Raw genomic sequence first — 24227 nt, 5'->3', positions numbered from 1 at the left:
AATTGGAGCTTAATTTACTTAATGAGTTCTTTGTTGATGGGCATTTGGGAATGCTTCTAATTTATTTTACGATCAAGAGTGCTACAATGAATCTTTGTACATATGGAATTTCCCACATATGTGACTACAGCAATAGGATAAATTCCCATAAGAATTCCTTATCCAGTCAAAAGTACAGGTCATTTTGACAGACATTGCCAAAATCACTTCCATAAAAGTTGTACCCATTAGCATTCTCAACAGTATTATATTGCCCGTTTCCCTATATCCTTAAAATTATATTCTCATTTAGCACAGAATTGTGGCATATAATAAAATTATCATAATATCCATAGGTTCATGTTAGGTTGTCAGAAAAGGTGTTTTTTTTTCTTTTGTATAATTTGCATGTAGGTGGATAAAAACATTGTTGAAGAAGAAAATAAGAAACTTTCCTTGATCTGAATATGGTCTGATGAAATGTTCCAAAGCAGCCCTCAGGAAGAGTGCCTGCCTATATCAGGTGCTCAATAAATATTTGTAGAATGATTCCTGTGGCTCTGTTGAGTTTTGCTAAGTTTTCAGAGTGGTATAGTCAGATGGCCTAACTTAAAGCCCCACAGTGGCAAGAAGATCTTACATTTAAATGGTTATTATCTCAGGTTCATTTTAATATATGCATCTTTTAAAATCATGGATCTTAATTTGTCACTTAGCTAACCACTTACAGTTTGTATGAGAAAAATAAATGCAGAATATACATTATTAGAGAAAAATTTGTTCTTTAAAGTGGAATTGTAAAATAAAGTATTGAAAGCATTTAGAAGATAAAACAATAATAGACTACCAATTCTAGAATTTTTCTATAGCTTTTTTTCTAGTTCCTTTTCTATGTATTTGTATACCATGCATACACATTTTGTCATATGGACTTATACATAATTTATAGAATTGTAATTACAATGAAAAACAATTACATAAATTATATGGCCAGTATCAGACTCAAATTCATATCATAAACTTTTAGCTGTTTTTATATGAACTTCTTATCTATATTGTGGCTTCCTAAAATTTCACCAACTGAAAATATATTTATTTATTTAACCACCAATCTGTTCAACATTTTTTTGTTTTTACTCTTTTATTATTACAAAGAACATTGTGGCCAGCACCTTTTCCTGTTTTCTTATAACACATTTTAAAACAGAATGCTTAAACTGATGGGGATGGACAGACTTAAGGTTCTGCTTTGACTCTGCTCTTCTCACTGTTATTAGTGGGCAATCGGCCCCCCTGAAAAACTTCTACTACTCTTTGTGTGCAAGTCTCAAGGTTCAGTGCAGACCCTTTTCCATCCTGTAGGTCTGTGTCTGGTTACCTATTATATACCCTTCCTTCAATTACCACAAGCACCTCACACCCACTGCTCAAAACTGGACTCATGTTTTTCACTGAATCCTCACTTCCTACTAGATGCCAAAACTCTACAGGTGATACCTCTATCCACCAATCATTCCAACAGAAATGGGGTCATTGTGGACACCTCTCTTTTCCTTGTGAACGTTGTCTTTTCCATTTCACTGGTGTCTTGGTGAGTTTCCACACTCTACATGTACACTTTTCTCTCCATCTACATTACTGTCTCCTGGATTATGGTCCTGTTGTGGTTTCCTGACCAGTCTTCGACTGATATTCCTGCTCAGGTGACACACAGAGATCAACCATTTTCTTCCTGCTGAAGAGTTTTTAAAGGCTCTGCCATTTTTTGGATAAGGGTCCCCTAAAATCCCATGGTACAAAGGCCTTGCAGCCCATTGCACTACTGGGAGCTGGTAGATTCTTTGAGGAATGGGACCTAGTGGGAGGTCTTTGGGTCATTATGGGGATGACCTTGAAGAGGATTGTGGGATTCCAGTTTCTTCCTCTCTCTTTTGCTTCCAGGTTGTAAAGTGAGTGGCTGTTCTCCACTGTGCATCCTGCCATGATGTACGTCCTCACCACAGGACTAAAACCAATGTGGCCAACTGACCGTGGACTGGAACCTCAGCCATGAGCCAAAATAAGCCTTTTATCTTTATAAGTTATTTCAGGTAAAAGAACAGAAAACATAGGCTTTCAATTAATTATCCAGTGCTTGTCAAACCTTACGACCAAAATAACCACAATAGACAAAGTCAGTACAGACTCTATGTTTAGAACTTCCTTGAAACCTTTGGTTTACCTTAAAAATTTAATGCGAATTATACAGTTGACTCAGTTATATATTTGGGCTTGTTTTCATGCAAAAAAAATCTCTGTTCAAAATCTTTCAATAAGAAATGTATTCTGCTGTCATGTATAACAAGTTAGAATACACAAATAAATTTAAAATTAAAAAAATCTTTAAGTGAAACTGATATGCCCTGAAGGTATGCTATGAATTTTTGTGATTTTCTCAGTGACATAACCTCATCTTATTTATAATGTCAGCAGGAATAGCATGACCCTGGAATAAAATCTACAGAACTCGACATGGTACAGGAGTTCAGCATGTTCAGCATGTACTGTACCTAGGGGCGCCTCACCTCTCACCAGACTTCCTCTTGTCCTTCAGCTCAACCATATAAGGCCTCATGCTGTCCTCACCACCTTGCATCGTGCTACATGCTATATATTTTCCTCAAGGACTTACATGATTCTCCCACTTGGGATTCCCTCTTGACTCTTCATCCTTTCTTTTATTTACCTCCTTCCCCAGTTAAGTCCATTTGATGAACTAAACTGCTATTTTGTCACCTATGAAGACTTTTCTGACTTTATCAGACGTGTACATATGTGCATGCATTTATTCATGTATTCTACCATAATATATCTTAATAGTTAATTCTATGTGTGAATTAATCCATGTCTAAGCTATGGTTAAATGTTCTTCTGAATGTTTCTGTGAGGTGTTTTTGAGTGAGATGAGATCAACATTTAAATCAGTAGACTTTGAATAAGGCATGTTGGCCTCCATAATGTGGGTGGGCCTTTTCCAGTAAATTGAGGTCTGACTAGAACAAAAAGACTGCCCTCCTCCAACTTAGGCAAGGGCCCACTTTGCAGATTTTGGACTTGCCAGCCTCCATAATTGTGTGAGACAATTCCTTAAAACTAATATCCCTTTCTTTCTCTACATATATATCCCCTTGGTTCTGTTTCTCTGAAGAACCCTTATAACACAGTATCTGTAAGATTTTACTCATTTTCTTCCCCCTTCCTCTCTGCACTTGCCCCTCTCCTCCCCTCTTTCTCTGTTCCTATTTTTGTTTTCACCTACTCTAACCCCAATGATCTTAAATCCTGGGAGAACAGGGAATCTGTGGGACTTGTCTCAGTTCAGAGTATGACATCCAGTCCTTTTTAAAAAATTTTCAATGAATGGAGGAATGGATAGTGTTTTTGACGTCTCACCAAAATTCTTTATAATGCCCCAAAACTCATATGCTGCTTAGGTGATCACAATTAACATTCTGGGAAATAGTTAAAACAGATGAAATGTTAGTTTTATAAAAAACACTTTTTTTTTAGAAGAGATTGTTTTATCATGTTTATTTTCTTAAATGTATGCTTTAAAACTTCCTAGAATCTTGGAGTTTTTCTTTACATTTAAATAGACTTTTCAAAATTATGTAATGTTTGATTTTAAAGTGCTTTTGCAAAGTGATAACAACATTTTCTCTGCTGTGTTTTTGCAAATGTTTCTTTCCCCCACGTGGCTGCTTAACTTTATTTCAAAAAGAAAAACTCATAGTATTTTATGTAATAAAGATTTATTTACATTTAGTATTCATTCTGTTATATACCATGTTTATCTAAAGATGTGGATAATAATATTCTTGGGTTAGTTTTATTATATTGTGAAAACAATGCTTTCAAATGGGAAAATAATTTGATTCCAAATATCTATCCTTAAAATTTGATATGCAGTAGCTAGAAATGTAAGTTACGTCTTGTTGTTTTGCATTTCAAAACTCTCCAGTGGTTTCCCATCCCATGCAGAGCAAAATCTAAAGTTCCCCTAGGATGCAAGACCTACATCATCTTGCTACTTTTCTGGCTTCATCTTGTACTCATTCCCTTCAGCTCCAGCCAATTGGCCTGACTTCCTCTGCCTTAAAGATAACAATGATCTTCCCAGATCAGGGACTTGACACTGTTCCTATCTGCACTGCTCTTTCTCCATACCTCTTGCTCATCTCTCACATTCTTAGTGTTATGATTGTCTTCAAACCATGAATCACAGCCTGACTTTCTTTGTTTTGTTCATTTCTGATTCCCCAATCACCACCTCAATAAATAATAGTTGGATAAATGAATGAATGAATGTAGTCAATGTATCTGGTAATCTCTGAGGTGACAAATGTATACAATGTATGTGTTATTTTTTCTAACATTGTAAAAGCATATCTTTTTTTTCCCCTGACATCTTAAAAATACTTCTATCATGAGCATCATTTATTTTTGGGGACACCTTCTGACCTCTGTTCCACTAGAGTTCTGTGGTTCACAAGGGCTTTGTGCAGTCTGAGAACTGCTGATCTGGAAGACAGCAAGAAGGCAAGGTGTTTGCCCAAGTGTCTCTTGTCATTATTCAACATACAGAACTTTTGTTCAAAAGTTATAAAAATTGGTAGGAAAAAATGCCCTCATTTTCCTCTATCTAGTAATTTTATTCCTCTTGTTTCAGTGGTTCTGGGGATTGAACCCAGGGCCTTGTGCATGCAAAGCCATCACTCTACCAACTGAGCTATATCCCTAGTCCCCAAAAGACATGTTTTTCTTTTAATTTTTTTAATATTTATTTTTTAGTTGTAGTTGGACACAATACCTTTATTTTATTTATTTATTTTTATGGGGTGCTGAGGATCGAACCCAGGGCCTGTCACGTGCTAGGTGAGTACTCTACTACTGAGCCACAACCCCAGCCCAAGAGATGTTTTTTTTTTAATTTTTTAATTTTTTTATTGTTGGTTGTTCAAAACATTACATAGTTCTTGACATATCATATTTCACACTTTGATTCAAGTAGGTTATGAACTCCCATTTTTACCCCGTATACAGATTGCAGAGTCACATCAGTTACACTTCCACTGATTTACATATTGACATACTCATGTCTGTTGTATTCTGCTGCCTTTCCTATCCTCTACTATCCCCCCTCCCCTCCCCTCCCCTCCCCTTCCCTCTTCTCTCTCTACCCCCTCTAATGTAATTCATTTCTCCCCCTTGTATTCTTTTTCCCTTTCCCCTCACTTCCTCTTGTATGTAATTTTGTATAACCCTGAGGGTCTCCTTCCATTTCCATGCAATTTCCCTTCTCTCTCGCTTTCCCTCCCACCTCTCATCCCTGTTTAATGTTAATCTTCTTCTCATGCTCTTCATCCCTGCTCTGTTCTTAGTTAGTCTCCTTATATCAAAGAAGACATTTGGCATTTGTTTTTTAGGGATTGGCTGGCTTCACTTAGCATAATCTGCTCTAATGCCATCCATTTCCCTCCAAAATCTATGATTTTGTCATTTTTTAATGCAGAGTAATACTCCATTGTGTATAAATGCCACATTTTTTATCCATTCATCTATTGAAGGGCATCTAGGTTGGTTCCACAGTCTTGCTATTGTGAATTGTGCTGCTTTGAACATCGATGTAGCAGTGTCCCTGTAGCATGCTCTTTTTAGGTCTTTAGGGAATAGACCAAGAAGAGGAATAGCTGGGTCAAATGGTGGTTCCATTCCCAGCTTTCCAAGAAATCTCCATACTGCTTTCCAAATTGGCTGTACCAATTTGCAGTCCCACCAACAATGAACAAGTGTACCCTTTTCCCCACATCCTCACCAGCACTTGTTGTTGTTGGACTTCCTAATGGCTGCCAATCTTACTGGAGTGAGACGGTATCTTAGGGTGGTTTTGATTTGCATTTCTCTGACTGCTAGAGATGTTGAGCATTTTTTCATGTACTTGTTGATTGATTGTATGTCCTCCTCTGAGAAGTGTCTGTTCAGGTCCTTGGCCCATTTGTTGATTGGGTTATTTGTTATCTTATTGTCTAATTTTTTGAGTTCTTTGTATACTCTGGATATTAGGGCTCTATCTGAAGTGTGAGGAGTAAATATTTGTTCTCAGGATGTAGGCTCCCTATTTACCTCTCTTATTGTTTCTTTTGCTGAGAAAAAACTTTTTAATTTGAGTAAGTCCCATTTGTTGATTCTAGTTATTAACTCTTGTGCTATGGGTGTCCTATTGAGGAATTTGGAGCCCGACCCCACAGTATGTAGATTGTAGCCAACTTTTTCTTCTATCAGACGCCGTGTCTCTGATTTGATATCAAGCTCCTTGATCCATTTTGAGTTAACTTTTGTGCATGGCGAGAGAAAGGGATCCAGTTTCATTTTGTTGCATATGGATTTCCAGTTTTCCCAGCACCATTTGTTGAAGATGCTATCCTTCCTCCATTGCATGCTTTTAGCCCCTTTATCAAATATAAGATAGTTGTAGTTTTGTGGATTGGTTTCTGTGTCCTCTATTCTGTACCATTGGTCCACCCGCCTGTTTTGGTACCAGTACCATGCTGTTTTTGTTACTATTGCTCTGTAGTATAGTTTGAAGTCTGGTATCGCTATACCACCTGATTCACACTTCCTGCTTAACATTGTTTTTGCTATTCTGGGTCTTTTATTTTTCCATACGAATTTCATGATTGCTTTCTGTATTTCTACAAGAAATGCCGTTGGGATTTTGATTGGCATTGCATTAAACCTATAGAGAACTTTTGGTAATATCGCCATTTTGATGTTAGTTCTGCCTATCCATGAACAGGGTATATTTTTCCATCTTCTAAGATCTTCTTCTATTTCTCTCTTTAGGGTTCTGTAGTTTTCATTGTATAAGTCTTTCACCTCTTTTGTTAGGTTGATTCCCAAGTATTTTATTTTTTTTGAGGATATTGTGAATGGAATGTTTTTCCTCATTTCCGTTTCAGAGGATTTGTCGCTGATATACAGGAATGCCTTTGATTTATGCGTGTTGATTTTATATCCTGCCACTTTGCTAAATTCATTTATTAGCTCTAATAGTTTCTTTGTAGACCCTTTTGGGTCTGCTAGGTATAGAATCATGTCGTCTGCAAATAGTGATAATTTAAGTTCTTCTTTTCCTATTTTTATGCCTTTAATTTCTTTCGTCTGTCTAATTGCCCAAGAGATGTTTTCAATAACAGAAAAGTTACTTTGAAAAGAGTCTGGATGAAAAACAAGCATATAAATTAAAAGGAAATTGGAAAAATGATAACAAGGAAAATATTTAAAGACATTAGTGACCCAGAAGGAACATAATGCTGTAATGCTTATGAGATGTTATAAATAGTAACAAGGACTCTAAAAAATCAAAGCAGTTAAATATGCATGAAATTTATGAAAATAAAAACAGGAATTCTCAAATGCAAATGATACAGCTGGAGGAAAATTATCAGAGAGATGTAGTTTGTTTTCGATGAAATCAGAAATGCAATAATGTTGAAAAGCAACCAGTATGGTGGAAAAAGAATTAGCAGATAAAAGCTTTTTAAAAACCCTACTCATAGACGCTCAAGGCAAGAGAAGAGGCCTCCTAAAGTCTGAGCAGCATGGAAGGTTACCTGCTGAAACAAGGGGAATAAAATTACTAGACTTAAAAATCAGTTCCAAGTGAAAAACAAGTAGCTCAGCATCCCAAGAACAAAAGGAGCGATTCTGCTACCTCACCATGCTTCCTTTCAAAAATATTAATTTATATACTGCTTTCTTCAGTGACTTTCAAACTGAGCTATTTGTAAAAGATTTTAAAACTTTATAACACCATTATTAAAAACTTTAGCAAAGACATTTACTCTTAATATGGGAGTGAATGTTATAAATAAAATAGATATTGTCCTTCAAATGCAAATTATTACATGTTTACTCACATGAATGATCAGAGAAATAAAACAACAATATGCCATTTTGTACACACACACACACACACATATATCAGTTAATAAGCTTTGTTTATAATCTATAGTTATAAAAAGTTCATTTAAAAAGGCATTTGGGTATGTCATGCATAAGCAGCATAAAATATAAAATAGGGAGATGAAATAATTTTTGTGTATAATCAGTATCAAGATTAGGAAAGAAGAACTTAAGAGCACCTTCACAAAAAATAAAATAGCTCCTTGAGTAATGTATTAGCTGAAAAATACATGTGAATAGGAAGAGAAAAAAAATGAAAGCTTTTTATATTTTCTTTAAGCCTTATAAATAAAGGATTTTCTGTTTAACCTGTGATCTTCTATTCTAGGAAAAATGAAGTTTGCAGAAATATGTTTAAGGTTGATGAGTTACAGGACAGTGGAAAGAAATTAACAATATATTTTCTAACCAAGTAATGCTTCTGATACACACACACACACACACACACACACACACACACATACATGTAAAAAAAAAGAAAAAAATATATAGAGAAAAGCCTATTAGTATTTCTAATATGTACAATATTTTAAAAGGACAAATTAGCATGCCAGATAGCAATGGAACAGGAAAAGGTGAAATAGTAGAAATCACGAATTTACAAAGTAAAAGAAAAATTGAGCTAAATGTCAGACAAAATTTATAGAAGAGTAGAACTCTTGGCTAAAGTCACAGATATGAACTGGAAAATGAATTGTTTATAAAAAATTTTCATTGGTCAGAGTTTCATGAAAGAGCACAGAATTCACTCTGGCTAGTTCAAGTAGAGGTATTTTTTTTTTTAAATAAGACATTAAATTTCATTCATTGCCATTTGAAAAAAAGAACTCTAGCTTAAGCCTTCTTGAATGATTTCAAGAGTCAAGACACAGTTTACCAAGAGGGCTATACTGTCTCTGCAAGATGAGGAAGCAGCACATTGCAGGGGAGAGTCAACAAGGAGAAGTGGTCTTACATAAGCCATGTATTTCCACAGTGGTGCTGGACTGTGGGGATGATAGAGCCACAGAGAAGTGACTCCACACTCTAAGTCACCCAAGGGTACCAAAGTGGTAGAACCTAAGTCATATCTAGATCCCTAGCTTAAGGGTTCCTAGAAATTTAGTCTTTACCTTTTGCCCTCAGCAATCTGGAAAGGTACACTAGAAGGAGGTTGGAATGGATGGATGGAGAGTACCTATCCACAGCACGCACTGTAGACTTCACCCCAAGAGAAACTTGAAAGCAAAACACATAAAACCTCAAAACCAGAAACATCAATAAGAATTACGTCTTCCTATGTTTCAACATTCATTATCAGCTCTTCCCAAACAACAGGATCTAAAGACCACATTTAGAATAAAAGTAATAAATATTATAAAGCTACACACTTCTATTGTGAAACTTTTCTTTTGAAGCTGTGATATTATTTTTCATGTAATAATATCATTACGTGCAGGAGGCAGCAAAGAAGAAAGAAAAGTTGGCAGGCATTGGTTGGGTTTTATATGATTAGGTGCAGGTAAGATTGTTTTATAGACAATTATGGTATGATAGAAGGTCCTAAAAACATCAAGAAGTCAGGTTGACATTAATTCTGATTCTATTTATGTCTGGAATGATAGATGGATTTTCTGGCCATATGACAGAATTGTGGCAGATACTTTGATAAAAGCACCGTCTACAAACACATTTAAGTGATCAAAAAATCGATTTAAATACATGGCAAAGGCCTCAAAAAAATTCCTGTGAAAACAAACACAAACAGAGACCTGGAATGAAAATGTCTGAAGCTGACAGGGCAAAAAGAAGAGAAAAATCTGCAGCATGGTTGGGGTGCTCACTGACCCCGACTCACACACTGGTTTCAATGGGGAAGCAGGAGATGGGGAGGAGGCCTCAGTGTGCAGGAAGGGCGCACATGTCCTAGCCATACAACTAGGATCCTCAAAGTGTGATACTTTCAGTGAAAGTGTGGGCTGGCTATTCAATGAAATCTGCCAGCATGGGAAGATGCCAGACTTTGACTAGAAAGAAAAGTCTTCTTGGAGAATTTATTACCATAATCCTGAAATCAACAGATGTTTGTAAACTCAAACCGCTGTCATGGTATGGCCCCAGACCAGAAATGGCACCTGGAGGGATCATCCTTCCCTCTTACCACGCATTGCCAGTCTTTCTCTTATCTGTGTTTCATGATTTTTGGATAAAAGTCTTATTTTTTTGATACCCCAACTATTCTTTTGCAACCACATATTATTTAATTCATTACCACAGTCGAAAAACAGTGACTATTCATGGCAAGTTGATCCCCAGGGATGCAGTGTTTGTTCCCCTAGTATTTCTTGCATGCCTAGTGTTCCTATTTTAACCAAAAGTCTAACTCATGAGCTTTTGGTTAAAATAGGAATACTTTTGGTTAAAATAGGAACACTAGAGGCAGCCAGACCTGACTTCCCACGGTAGTCCCAGTCTTGAGCAACTTCCTTCTCTCTCTACCTCCCTCCCTTTTTCTCTCTCTCTTTATTCTTCTATTTTATTTTTTAAAAAGTATCCTGACTACTCTATTAATTTCTTTATCAGTTAAATAAGGATCACAACATATCTCTCAGTGAGAAATGCTCTCACTGAGCATGCTCTTTTTTTTTTTTTTTTAAGGCAGGCACCATGTTTTATTTTTATGAACTGGTGCAAAGTAGGTATGCAAGAAATACTAGGGGAACAAACACTGCATCCCCTTCCAAAGGAGAACAAACCTCAGCTACGGCAAATCTACATATCCATATGCTCAGATGCCACTGGGCATCTGGAAATATGTGGCTTCTAGCTACTTTCCTCTGAGATGAAACAATTCATTTCGCACATCCTCCAAAGTGTCAGTGATGTTAGCCCAGTGATTCCTTAAGCCAGAGTTCAGTGCTGACTTGCATAAGACATGCCAAGGGAGGCACTGTCCATTTATTTCCAAGTTAAAAGAAACCATCACATCTACAATAGGATAATGTCTATATTTTGATATGTGCTCAGTAAGTACAACCCTCCTGTTACTGTAAATGCTGACACATCAACTTTTCTGAGGCCAAGGCACTCAATGAATCCTTAATAAATGTTAGCCATATGTCAACAACCATGGGCAAACCCCTTATAATCAATTTCCACATCTCCATTTCTGTATCCCCAACGTCTTTTTTTAAAAGCATAACTTAGTAATTTAGCTCACTGATTCTCTAATTTAAACATTTCTCTATAACTTTCACAGAAGATCTTAAGCGATTAGTGTGTATTTTTACATTAAATTGATTGCAAAGTGAGGACTAGGCTAAGTTAACAGATTTTCCCTTTGTATTTCTCCACTATCCCAAATAATTCCTTGAAAGTTGCATGTGAACTCTTTAAATATTTTAGGACTTTTGTACACATTGTATAGCACTTTACATTATAAAAGGTGCTTAATGTATTTGTTTGGATTTAAAGTTCAGCTAAGGAAAAATATGTTAGACTCATCATTAATAGAGAATCTCACTTATACATCAGCCCAGTTTTCCAGATCTTGTCTATAAATCTCTAATCATGGAAGTTTACTTTCTTATCACACAACGTGTTCTTGTGGGCTCCAGGCCTCTGAAAATGTCATGTGAATTACTTCTCTCCCTGAATTTACCTTGAGGCCAGACTTGGCTCTTTCTCATATCTCCAGAGAACAGATTCTAATCTACAAATCCTTTGCATAAGTGAATAGGTGATGCTGATATAATACACTATAGAGAATTTATATCACAGAAAAATTTAATTAAAATCCTTATATATCTTTGCATCCCTGTTATGGTTTAGATACGAGGAGTCCCCCAAAATCTCTTGTGTGAAACAATACAAGAAAGTTCAGAGGTGAAATCACTGGGTTATGTGAGTCTTAACATAATCAGTGTGTTAATCAACTGATAGGGATTAACTGGGTGTAACTATAATCAGGTAGAGTGTGGCTGGATGAGGTGGGTAATTGGGAGAGTGCCTTTGGGATTGATATTTTGTCCCTGGTGAGCAGATCTCTCTCTCTCTCTCTCTCTCTCTCTCTCTCTCTCTCTCTCTGCTTCCTGTTGCCATGGCCTGAGCTACTTTCTTCCACCTCACCCTTTACCATAATTTTCTGCCTCACGTTTAGTCTAGAATAACAAAGTCGTCCATCTATGGACTGAGATCTCTGAAATCATGAGCCACAAATAAACATCCCCCCACCTTCTAAAATTGTTCTTGTCAGGTCTTTTAATCACGGCAGCGAAAAAGCTGACTATAACGGTCTCTATTCCTTTTCTGGACAGCCTAGCAATGTTACCACTTCCCTCCCCTCCTTGTCCCAAATTTGGCCTCTGAAATTCCTTTTATTTGCAAAGAAATTCAGCTTAGTTTCTCAGCTAGTATAACTCTCTCAAAACAAAAGCCCTTCCTTCAGCTGGAGGAATTGTCCTCTTTGAAAGTAGGACAGTGGCCATCTATTGTTATTCCACAGGCACTGGCTGACAACTGCCAGCCTGTAATGGTTTCCCCCTTTACCCCAGATGATCTATTAGAATATTTGTAAAGCAAAACAGGGTGGTAGCAGGAGAGGGCATAAGTGAGGAGAAGCAGATACAATTAATCTGCTAAAAATTGACTGTTTCCCTATTACATCTAATTTATAATATTAGGTAATTAAATGTTCCAAAGAGCTATTATATTTAAATAAGTGCCTAATTTACTCCTAAATGGAAATTAAAAACTATTTTTAAACAGATTTGTTTATTTTTAAATAATAGGTATAATTCCACATACCACAAAATTCACCATTTAACAGTGTACAATTCAACATTTTTTCATATAGTCACAATCACTAGCACTATATTTATTCCAGAACATTTGCATCACCCCAAAATGAAACTCCTTACTCATTAGCAGACATGTCCCATTCCCTTCTCACCCCAGCTCTTGGCAATCACTATTCTACTCTCTGTCTCTACGGATTTTCCTATTCGGGACATTTCATACATTTGATACAATATTTGGTCTTTTGTGATTAGTTTATTTCACTAGCACAATGTTTTCAAGGTTCATCTATATTGCAGCACGTATCAGTGCAGCATTCCTTTTTTGTGGATAAATAATATACCATTATATTGTAGGAGGCCAGAATATGCCTCCCTAAAATATGAAGGATTATTGAATTGAGCAGCAGATGCAGAAAATCTTTCTGCCCTGTTTGCCTAAAAGCAGGACATAAAATTGTAAAGATATTTCCCCTCCCCTCTCTACCAGGAAGGACAGACATTTATCACTGGAGATGACTATGGGCCCTTATCTGATGGTAACAGCATGAGACAAACCTTATGACAAACCTTACTAACTAGACCTTATCTACTCTTAGTTCCCTATATATTTACTTTCCTACTTCTGAAAGCCTAAAACTGCTTTATTTTATCTCATCAGTTCTTTAAGATTTGCTGTTCTTTGTTGAAGATGCTATAGGAGCCAGAGTTCTAAGTCACTGTTTAAAATTAACTTTCATGGAGGTTTCTTCAGGGTGATGTGCAATATGTGTTAATAAACTTGTTTCTTATTAATTATCTTCTGTTATAGGAATTGGTTCCAAATGTAAACTCATAAGGATTGAGGAAAATTATATTTCCTCCCTGACAATATAGATACATCACATTTTGCTTATTTATTCATTGATTGGTTGACATTTAGGTTATTTCAATTTTGGGGGGCTACTATTAATAGGGCTGCTATGAACATTCATTTACAAGTCAATGTGTGGATAAATATTTTCATTGCTCCTGGGTATATACCTAGGAGTGGAATTGTGATCTCATATGAGTACTCTCCCCTTAATTTTTTGAGGAATTGCCAAACTGTTTTCCAAAGTGACTGTCCCATTTTTCATTCCCATCAGCAAGAACAAATGTTTAATTTCTTTTGCACTCTCATCTACCCCCTTTTTTTTTAAAAAAATTATAGCCATTGTGTTAGTCAGCTTTGAGTCACTGTGACCAAGACACCCGACAAGAACAAATTAGAGGAAGGAAAGTTCATTTTGGCTGGTGGCTTCAGAGTTTTAGTCTAATGGTTGGTTGAGTTTGTTGCTCTGGGCCCCAGGGGAGGCAGAACATCATGGTGGATGGGCTTAGCACAAGAATGCTGCTCACTTTATGAAGGCCAAGAAGCAGAGAGAGGAGGGAGAAGGGGCTGCAGGACAGATGAACCCTTCCAGGGCAAATTCCCTGTGTCCGCCTCTTCCAGCCACACCCCATCTGCAGTTACCACCCAGTTAGTTCATTGGAACTAGTATGGACCGATTAGGTTGTAGCTCTCATACTTCAGATATTTTACCTCTGAATATTCTGCCTTAACACAAAAATTTGGGGGGACACCTCATCGTGAAACCATAACAGTCATCTTAGAGGGTGTAAAGTGGTGTCTTATGGTTTTGATGGTTAATGATGTTGAGCATCTTTTCGTGTGCTCATGTCTATTGATATTATCTTTTTTTGAGGAAACCACCTATCTGCTCAAACCACCTATGCTTTTTTAAAATGGGGTGGTATCTTTCCTGTTGTCCTGTGCGAGTTCTTTTTTATTATAGATACAAATCCCTTACTGGCAATGTGTTCTACAATCCTTTTCATCCATTCTGCAAGTTTTTCTAAATGCTGATTTATATTTATGCAACACTTGCTTATTCGGGGGTTAAAGCTTTGTCTTTCTCCAGGATTTCTTCGAATTTAGAGGAACCAGGACTCACAGCACACTCTAGAGAGAGTAGGTAGGAGAAGGAAAAAAGAACAGTGTCTAGCAGAGAGTAATGTGCTCAATTAACTTCTGCAGATGAATTAATAAAGTCTCTGTATTTATTAATACCAGTACTCTGACTCGTGTTCCTCTGCTGGACTTTGAGCAGCGGTATTCATTTCATGGCTTAGAGGTCCCTGGGGAAGTATGAAGTTTTGGAAAGGTGTACCTGCTTCCGTGTTCATCCTCTAAACTGTGTGTTTACTCCACAGATGTTACGCTAAAGCGTAACCACTGCCATATGGGAATCTGCAGGTTTTTCATACAAAGAAGCAGTTTTGTGTTCTGCTCTTTGGGTTTGAGAGTCGCTGACTTAGAGAAAGAAACAGTAGTGTTGTCGTCTTGATGTTGACTCTCTAGAGTGTTTTCAATTTGGCTTGGACTTTCATATCAGGGATGTTTATCTGGAGATTCACTTAGGAGATTTCACACTTACTTCAGTCCTCCTGACCCAGGGGTGGTTCTCTCTGTGTGGCTTACCATCCTGTTGACCAGGGACATAGCTGTAGGAAGATGGATCTAAGGTATCAGGGAGGCAGGCCACTCTGCCTATTGGGTCAGCTGAATCCTCTGGAGAGGACCTAGAGATAGTCCTAGTCAGGCTGCCTACATTTGCATATCACTTATAAAAGTCTATCAAGATCATTTTGCAAATGAAGTTTGACATAATCCACGGTACATTTGTCAAATAGCAGGAAAAATCAGAATGATTCAAAAATGGGTAGAGTCAAAGGAATTCTAGTAGAAACCATGAAACCAAAGAAGGAATAAATATGAAGGAAACATGGTGGGTAAAAGAAGAAGAACAAAGAGAAGCAAGGCACTCGCTTGTAACTGGATATAAACAAGAATGTAACTTTACACAGGCAGAGCTGACTGCTAGTGTTACTCAGCTCAGTTACCCATCTGTTGTATTCGGACGAGATGACTCTGGGCATGTGTATGACACACATATGGATGCAGGCACTTGCTGACCACTGAAATATCCACGTGGTTATGAACATGTAAAAAGTCCCATCAGCGAACAGGGAATTTTTAAAAATTAGTTTACAGAGTATCTTAGTCAATTCTAGTGCTGCTATAACAAAATACCTCAGACTAGGTAATTTATAAACAAAAGAAATGTATTACTCAAAGTTCTGGGAGCTGGGTGTATAAGCTTAAGGTGTCAGAAGATTTGACATCTGGTAAGGACTTATTTATTTATTTTTTAATAGATGGAGCCTTCTACCTATGTTCTTACATGGCAGAAGAGGCACATAAGTTCCCTTGACCTCTTATATGAGGCCCCCGATTTCATAGTCACGATATAATCACTCCCCAAGTTCCACCTCTTAAAACTGTTACATTGGGAATTAGGTTTCAACAGACCCCAGTATGTTTGGGGCGTGTAAACATTCAGACCAACAGTTCATATGAATATGATTATTATCTTAATCTGGTTTAGAGAAAACAATTTCTTAATCTAAATAGCCATCTACAATATAATATTGTATTTATGCAATTCTTTTTCTTCCCCCATAAATGTAAGCATTTTTAAGATTATGTGATTGGTCATTATTCTAATACCCATCACAAAGGAAAGAAGCTGTTTTACCTATTGACTCAAGGCTCAGAAGCAAATTGACCTTGTTCTGGATGAGCAGAAAAAAAAGGTCACTGATATTTAGACAGCTGTATGGAGCTAGGATGTGAATTAGGCATTTCACATACATAAATTTTTTTAACCCCCGGAATAACCCCATAAGGGGTTGTTATTATCATTTCATAGATTAAAGAGAATTGCCCAAATCATTGAACTAGTAATGGTGGAACCAAACCACATCTGTCATAGTTTATAGCCATATTCTTGGAGTTATGACATGTTTTATTTGCCAGTTCCAATAGAGAGCTGTTGCCTTTAAGGATGGGGGGAAGGAGTCTAAGCTCATGCTCAGTTACTCTGTCCCATGCTGGTAGGAATGGGATAGAAACATCTAATGCAGAACCCAAAACATAGCAGATGAGGGCATTTGTGATAGGCTTCATTTCTAAGGGACTGAATGGAGGTTTTCATTAGAGAAGGGTCTGTATTTTGAGGGAGCTAATGACAGACTCTGCAAATGACAGACTCTGTTCCTCACAACTGCATTTTTACAATACTTTCTCTTCTCCTCCCCTTTCTGCTGAAAGTATGATACTAGCTATGATTAATTTTCTCATCCCCCTTCCCAGCTCTCCATATCTGCCTGTTTCTTCATTCTATAAAAGGGTCTCCTTCCTTAGAATGACATCCTCCCTCTAATTGAAAGGTAAGCAACCTTCATCCAGTGACACATGGAGTGCAGCAGAAATTCATTTCTGGGGTTAGAGGCCAATGAACATATGACTGGCAGGTCGGTATTTCTTGACAAGGACATGACAGCTTTGATCACCACAGACAAAGGCAGGATCAGTGATAATCTGATAAAAGGATGAAAACATTTAACCAGATTTATACACAAACCACACTATCTCTTTTAGTTTTGTGAATGACAGTATTCTGTTTTTTACATCAGTGTTTACATGTTCAGTTTTCAGGATTGGATTGACAGATTTAAACCTCTGATTTTTACACATTAAAAAAGAACCTTCCATTTTCTTTTGCAAATTATAGCTATCATGTTCCTACATTTCTCTGTATTAGGTTTCCACATACATAGAAACATCAGTCTCCCGGGAGCATCTCAACAGGTCCATTGTTTTGCAGTGAGACCTGTGGGAACCTTCCGTTCTGAACCCCAGTTAGCTCCAGACTTACCACACCACTTCACTTTCCAGTTACGATTGGCATCTACTCCACGGCAGTGGAACCTTGAGTTTCTTGACCTTGTTTTTCTCCAAAATCGATCCTACATAATTAAGAAAATAGGCAGAGAGAAAAATACTTAAGAGATTATTCACATGCATTTTACTAGCTCAATCAGTGAAGGTGTTGCATCACTGAGGGGAGAGTTCCTCCACCAATAGATGAGCCTGGAGAGTGGACAGAGGACCGGATTAGTACTAGAGACCCAGGATCATGCTCCAGTCTCTACCATGAACCTCCTGCCTCCTACTGGCTCTTGGTTTCATTTCTTTACAGGCAACACTGAATGGGTTGGACTAGACCAATGATTTTTTTCATGATTTATTTGGAAGGAGCAGTTTTTATTTACATGAAATCTTACACAGAAGTGAGATATAAAAGTGAAATCAAAAGGCTGGTGCTCTGATTGGGGAGGAAGTGAAGACCCCTTCTGCATCTCTGGAATCACTTAGGGCTGCCCACTGAGGCACCTTCCTGTTCTATGATTGTTTTCTATGACTTATTCAGTCCTCTTTTCAGTCGGATAGGCCAAGTGACTTACATGTGTCCAGCTAAAATGGTATCCATCAACATTAAAGACAGGCATGATATAGAAATACAGATGTTTTAACATTTTTCTCATGGCTGCATCACTCCTATATGTTAGAAGGGCCTAAAAGACAAAGGAGACATTTTTCTTATAAATTGATCCCGAATACAGGTTTAGGGAAAAAAAAGGAACATGATAAAACCTTTCTATCCATATGAAATACCAAATACACTGGTTAAAAAGTAGCAAGTTACCATGAACTATATTATTTGACATCACACATTCCTTATTGAGACTTTGACCTGAATTAAATTCTTTCATATCAATAATAATTTATCAGAGCTGGTAAAAACAGATTAAGCGAGAATCCTCTTGCAATATTACAGATCTGACCAAAGTTTTAGGCTGATGAAGAAAGTAACAATTATAGATATGCCTTCTTATGATCAGTTCATTTCAAATTCCCTTTAATTGTGAACAAAATAATTAGCTGTGTATATTTGATGTACTTACATGATGTATCATATCACTTACTAGTTGTATGTCACTTGATTGTTTATTTCTAATTGGTACCAAACTCAAGCTTTGGAACTCGGTACATAGAAACTCTATTCTTTGTTCCTGACTTTTCTTTTTTCTTTCTTTTTAGTCATATTAATTTTTCCCACATTTTTATTGGTGTATTACTGTTGTGCATAGTTATGGTATTTGTTGTTACATATTCATACATGCACACAATATAACAATATATAATTTGGCAAAAATCACTCCCTGCTCCCAACTTTTCTATGAAAAGTTTAAAGGAGAGTACACAATTTGTCATCTTAACCGTGGATTCTTTGAAGTCTTGTTCTGGTGATGTCTGATCCCAAGTCTGAAGATTCTACACTGAAGATGTAGACTCAGAAAAGCACAGCATGTACTGAATCAAGTTGGTAAAAGAGACATTTGAAATTCTCTGCTCTGGAATGGACTTATTTAAAAGTTCTTTTCGATGCATGTTTGTCTATGTGTAGAATATCTTGGAAGAACACATAGGAATTCTCTAACTATGGTTGCCTTTGGGGAGACAGACTGGAGGACAATGTGTGAGAAGGAGTCTTACTTTTCACTTAAATTTTGTGAATTTTTACTAGATTAACAGCACAATTCAAAATAGCTATTTACAAAAAGAAATCTTCCACTTTATTAAGGTCTGATTGGCATACAAAACCTGTATATATTTAAGGTATACAACTTGCTGAATTTAGAGATAAGTATATTCTTTTAAAGTTTTTTTTTTTTTAGTTGTAGATGGACACAATGCCTTTATTTTCTTATGTGGTGCTGAGAATTGAACCCAGTGCCTCACATATGCTAGGCAAGTGCTCTACCACTGAGCTACAACCCCAGCACAATAAGTATACTCTTATGAAACCATCACCACAATCTATCATAAAATATATTCATCATCTCTCCTGCCTTCTTTATTTATTATTACTTTTGTGTGGTAAGAACACTTAATATAAGGTACACCCTTTTAAAACATTTTTTTATTTGTTCTTTGTAGTTAAATATGACAGTAGAAGGTGTTTTGACACATACATACATGGAGTATAACTTCCCATTCTTTTAAATAGAGAATACAGCATGGTTAACTGTAAGCACTATGCGGTACCACAGATAAACCTCTAGGACTTACTCATTCTGTATAACCCAAACTTTGCCTTTGTGCCCTTTGACAGTGCTTCTCCATTTCTCTCTTCCAATTTAATCCTTGAAAATTCAATCTTCTTTTATATCTATGTAAGTAAAATTTCTGAGCTTATCATAAGCCATATTCTGTATATACGTGGTAAGAATTTTGTTCATAGGGAGAATTCTAATAATAGAAATTTTTAGAAATGATCACTGTTTTAAGTAATAATGAAAATATATGGGTATACTCTGAAAACATGAGTTAGATATCAATTTTATTACATAAGATTTCAATATCCATGATATTGACCTAATTTGATGTATATTAATTTGGCCCTTTCTTGTTCTCTTTTAAAGGCTCAATAATAATCTGTTGTTCAACTAACTTCAACAGAACTTCCATGTATGAACATTTTTTTTTAAAAATATTTTTTTAGTTATAGATGGACACAATATCTTTTTATTTATTTATTTTTATGTGGTGCTGAGGATGGAACCCAGTGCTTCACACCTGCGAGGCCAGCGCTCTGCCACTGAGCTACAACCCTAGCCCTCATGTAGGAATATTTTTATTTACTGAATTTCTATTAGCTGTCTAATGCCTCAAACTAAAGAGAAGGACCTGGTGTGTGGTAACTTGCTCACATCCTGGAATTCTGTTTTCCTCTAATAAGCAGAGATTCTTCTGCACTCTGAGGAAATTTTCTGCTGGGGACAGCAGGGGCATAACTGCACAGTTAATGACATTGTTCCCTCACTATTTGGCAGCTTTGGCTTCCCATGCCGCTCTAGGAAGAAAGAGAGAAGGGAGGAGAAAGGAGCTGGGGCAGAAAGGAAGGAAAGAGGTAGTAGGAAAAAGTCACGGTAATTTTTCTCCTTCTCGTCTTGCATCCAGGAGAGGAGCCCATTTGTCCAAACTGGTGAGTCCAAACTCCCATCTTTCTGAGCACAGAGAGTTTAGTATTTCTGTGGCAGTATCTGCTAGAGATCTGTGTGGAAACTCTCACTTTATGCTGTCTTCTCTTTCAATGCAAGTCATCGTCATATACTTTATATTGAAAAGAATAGTTCTAACTTCCTTTTATTTTTTTAAAGTAAATTTTACCGTGTACACACACACACACACACACACACACACACACACACACACGGTAAAATGGTTTCTATAGTTCAGAAAATCTATCATTTCACATAATTACTTGTGTGAGCAACTGCCTGTTTGATTAAAAAAAACTCAAATACAATTTCATTAACGATGGTCTCATGTTGTATCTGCTATTTTTTTGTGTGTATCCTTTGATCAACTCTCTCCATTTCCTCTCCCTACCCCCACCTTTGGCCCCTGATCACCACTGTTTTATTCTCTCTTTTATTCTGTTTTCATATATAAGTGAGATCATGTGATATTTTTCCTTCTGTGTCTGGGTTATTGCACTTGGCACAGTATTCTCCAGGTTGACCCATGTTGTCACAGACACCAGGATCTACCTTTTTTGAAGATGGAATAGTATTCCATTTTCTGTATTCATTTTTTTCTCCCATAGATGCTAGTGTTGTTTCCATCTCTTAGTTATTATAAATAATGCCACATTGAACATTGGAGTGTGAACATCTTTGTGTGTGGTTGATTTTCTCCCCTTTGGGTATATACCCTGAAGAGGGGTTGGCAGGTCATATTCTATTTTTAATTTCTTTTGGAACCTTCATGCTATTTTCCCTAGTGTCTATACCAGTCTATATTCCCACCAACAGTGTACTAGAGACTAGCAATGTGCTTCCCCTTTCTCTAAGTGTTGTCACCAAAATTTGTTATTTCTACTTGGAATGGAACCACCATTTGACCTAGTTATCCCACCCCTTAGCATATCCCCAAAGGATATATACCAGCATACTACAGTGATGCAGCCACATCAATGTTTATAGGAACTCGATTCACAATAGCTAAGTTTTGGAACCAACCTAGATGCCCTTCAACAGATAAATGGATAAAGAAAATATATGAAATTATGGAATTTGCCAGTAAATGGATGGAATTGGAGACTATCATGCTAAGTGAAATAAGCCAATCCTCCAAACCAAAAGCCTAATGTTTTCTCTGATATGCAGATGCTGACTCACAATGGAGGAGGGGGAGGCAAGAATAGAAGTTCATTGTATTAGACAAAGGGGAATGAAGGGAAAGGAGGGAGGGATGGAAATAGGATAGACAGTAAAATAAATCAGACATGACTTTCCTATGTTTATATATGAATACACGACAAGTATACAACCACAAGGGTGGATCATAATTAGAATAAGTTATACTTCATGTATATGTCAAAATGCACTCTACTGTCACGTATTTCTGAAAAGAACAAATAAAAAAATTAAAAACAAAACAAAAAACAAGCAAAAATTATTATTATTATTATTATTATTATTATTATTATTATTTACTTTTTGGTGGTACTGGAAATTGAACCCAGAGGTTCTTTTACCACTGAGCTACATCTCTAGCACTTTTTAAAATTTTGAGACAAGGTCTTGCTGAGTCACCCAGGCTGGCCTTGAACTTGCTGCTTCAATCTTACTGCTTCAGCCTCCCAAGTAGCTGGGATCCGGGATGTGTATCACCAAGCTGATTTTCTTCACTTTTTGATAACAGCAATTCTAACAGGTGTGAGGTAGTATATCATAGTAGTTTTAATTTGTTTTCCCTGATTATTAGTGATTATAAATAAATACCTTTTTCATATACGTGTTGGCCCTTCTAATATCTTCTTTGGAAGGTGCTTTGCCCATTTAAAAAATTAAGTTATTTGTTTTTATGTTATTAAGTTACAAGCATTCTTTATAAATTTTGGATATTAATCTTCTTATCAGATGTCATTTACAAATATTTGTTCATTACAAATATTTGTTCATTGCAGAAATGTTTTACTTCAATGTAGTCTTAGTTTTGGTTTTTGTAGCCTGGGCTTTTGGTGTGATAGCCAAAATTTCAAGGCCAAGGCCAATAATCAAGGAGCTGTCCCCCTATGTTTTCTTCTAGGGGTTTTGTGTGTATATATATGTGTGAGTATGTGTGTGTGTGTGTGTGTGTGTGTGTGTGTGTGTGTAAACATATGTCTTTTATCTATTTTGCATTGGTTTTTATATATGATACAAGATTCCCATTGTGCCCTCTGGGTGCCCCTGTCAAAAATTAGTTAATTGTAATAAATGTTTGAATTTATTGCTGGGCTATTTTGTTCCATTGATTGGCCTCTGTTTCTGTTTTTATGTCAGTAGGATATTGTTTTTAATTCTAGAACTTTGTAATAAAATTTAAAATCTGAAGCATAATGCTTCTAACTTTTTCTTTCTCAGTATTGCTTTAGCTCTTCAGTTTTTAAAAGTGGTTCTCTCTGAATCTTAGAATTATTATTTTTTCTATATCTGTGCAGAATGCCATTAGAATTATTAGGTATTATGTTAAATTTGTATATTATTTTGGGTAGCATGGGAATTTTGACAATATTAATCCATGAGCATAGGCTATCTTTCCATTTATTTGCATATCTTCTTCTATTTCTGTTGTCAATGTTTTATAGTTTTAGTGTTAAAATCTTTTATCTCCTTGGTTAAATTTATTCCTATTTTTTGATATTATTATAAATGGGATTTTAAAAAATTTCTCTTTCAGCTAGGTTGTTGTACAGAATCGTTACTGATTTTTGTATGTTGATTTTGTATTTTGCAACTTTATTGAATTCACCTGTTAGTTCTAATAGATGGTTTATGTGTATGAAAGGATCATGTCATGTGTAAATAGAGATAATTTTAATTTTTTCTTTTTGATTTGGATAACTTTTCTTTTTCTTGTTTGTTTGCTCTTGCCAGAACTTTCATTACTATTTTGGAAGAAGTGGTAAGAATGGGTATCCCTTGAACCAGATTTTAGGGGAAAGCTTTCAGGTAATCCCTATTGATTATGATGTTAGTCATGGGTTTTTCATAAATGACTTTTATTACAATTAGGGACTTTCCTTCCATACCCAGTTTTTTTTTTTTTTAATCAAGGAGGATGCTGTACTTTCTCAAATGCTTTTTCTGTGTCAGTCTGTTAATGTAGTATATCACATTGATTGATTTGCATATACTAAAACAGTCTTGCATGCCAAGAATAAATCACATTTGATTGTGACATACAATGTTTTTGATGTGTTGCTGAATTTCATATTTAATTGATTTTTTGCATCAATGTTCATCAGAGATCTTGGTCTTTAGTTTTCTTATAGTTTGACTTAGAAAAAGTCTGTTAACTATTTTTTAAAGTTTAAGAAGTATATTAATAATAATCTCTGATTATTTGGTAGAAGTTAGCCATGAAGTCCTGGTCTTTTCTTTGTTGGAAGGTTTTCAATTATTTTTAGAATCTCTCTCTTAAGAAAT

The 24227-nt window shown here is 36.2% G+C and overlaps 1 protein-coding gene across 1 annotated transcript in view; it reads right to left on the bottom strand.

Moving 5' to 3' along the window:
- The window catches only part of CPA6 (carboxypeptidase A6), a gene marked incomplete at its 3' end in the record, with an annotated part of 301035 nt that overhangs the window by 37465 nt on the left and 239343 nt on the right, over nt 1-24227 (bottom strand). Inside the window, exons 7-8 of the mRNA XM_081266455.1 lie at nt 18150-18260; nt 17561-17651 (exon numbers count right to left, since the gene is read on the bottom strand). Of these exons, the coding sequence (XP_081122581.1) occupies nt 17561-17651; nt 18150-18260 (202 nt within the window). The remainder of the gene's footprint in view (nt 1-17560; nt 17652-18149; nt 18261-24227) is intronic.

Source organism: Spermophilus citellus, assembly GCF_964194105.1.
Source record: "Spermophilus citellus genome assembly, chromosome: 14".
Classification (NCBI taxonomy): Eukaryota; Metazoa; Chordata; class Mammalia; order Rodentia; family Sciuridae; genus Spermophilus; species Spermophilus citellus.
This window is presented reverse-complemented; position numbering and strand designations above follow the sequence as displayed.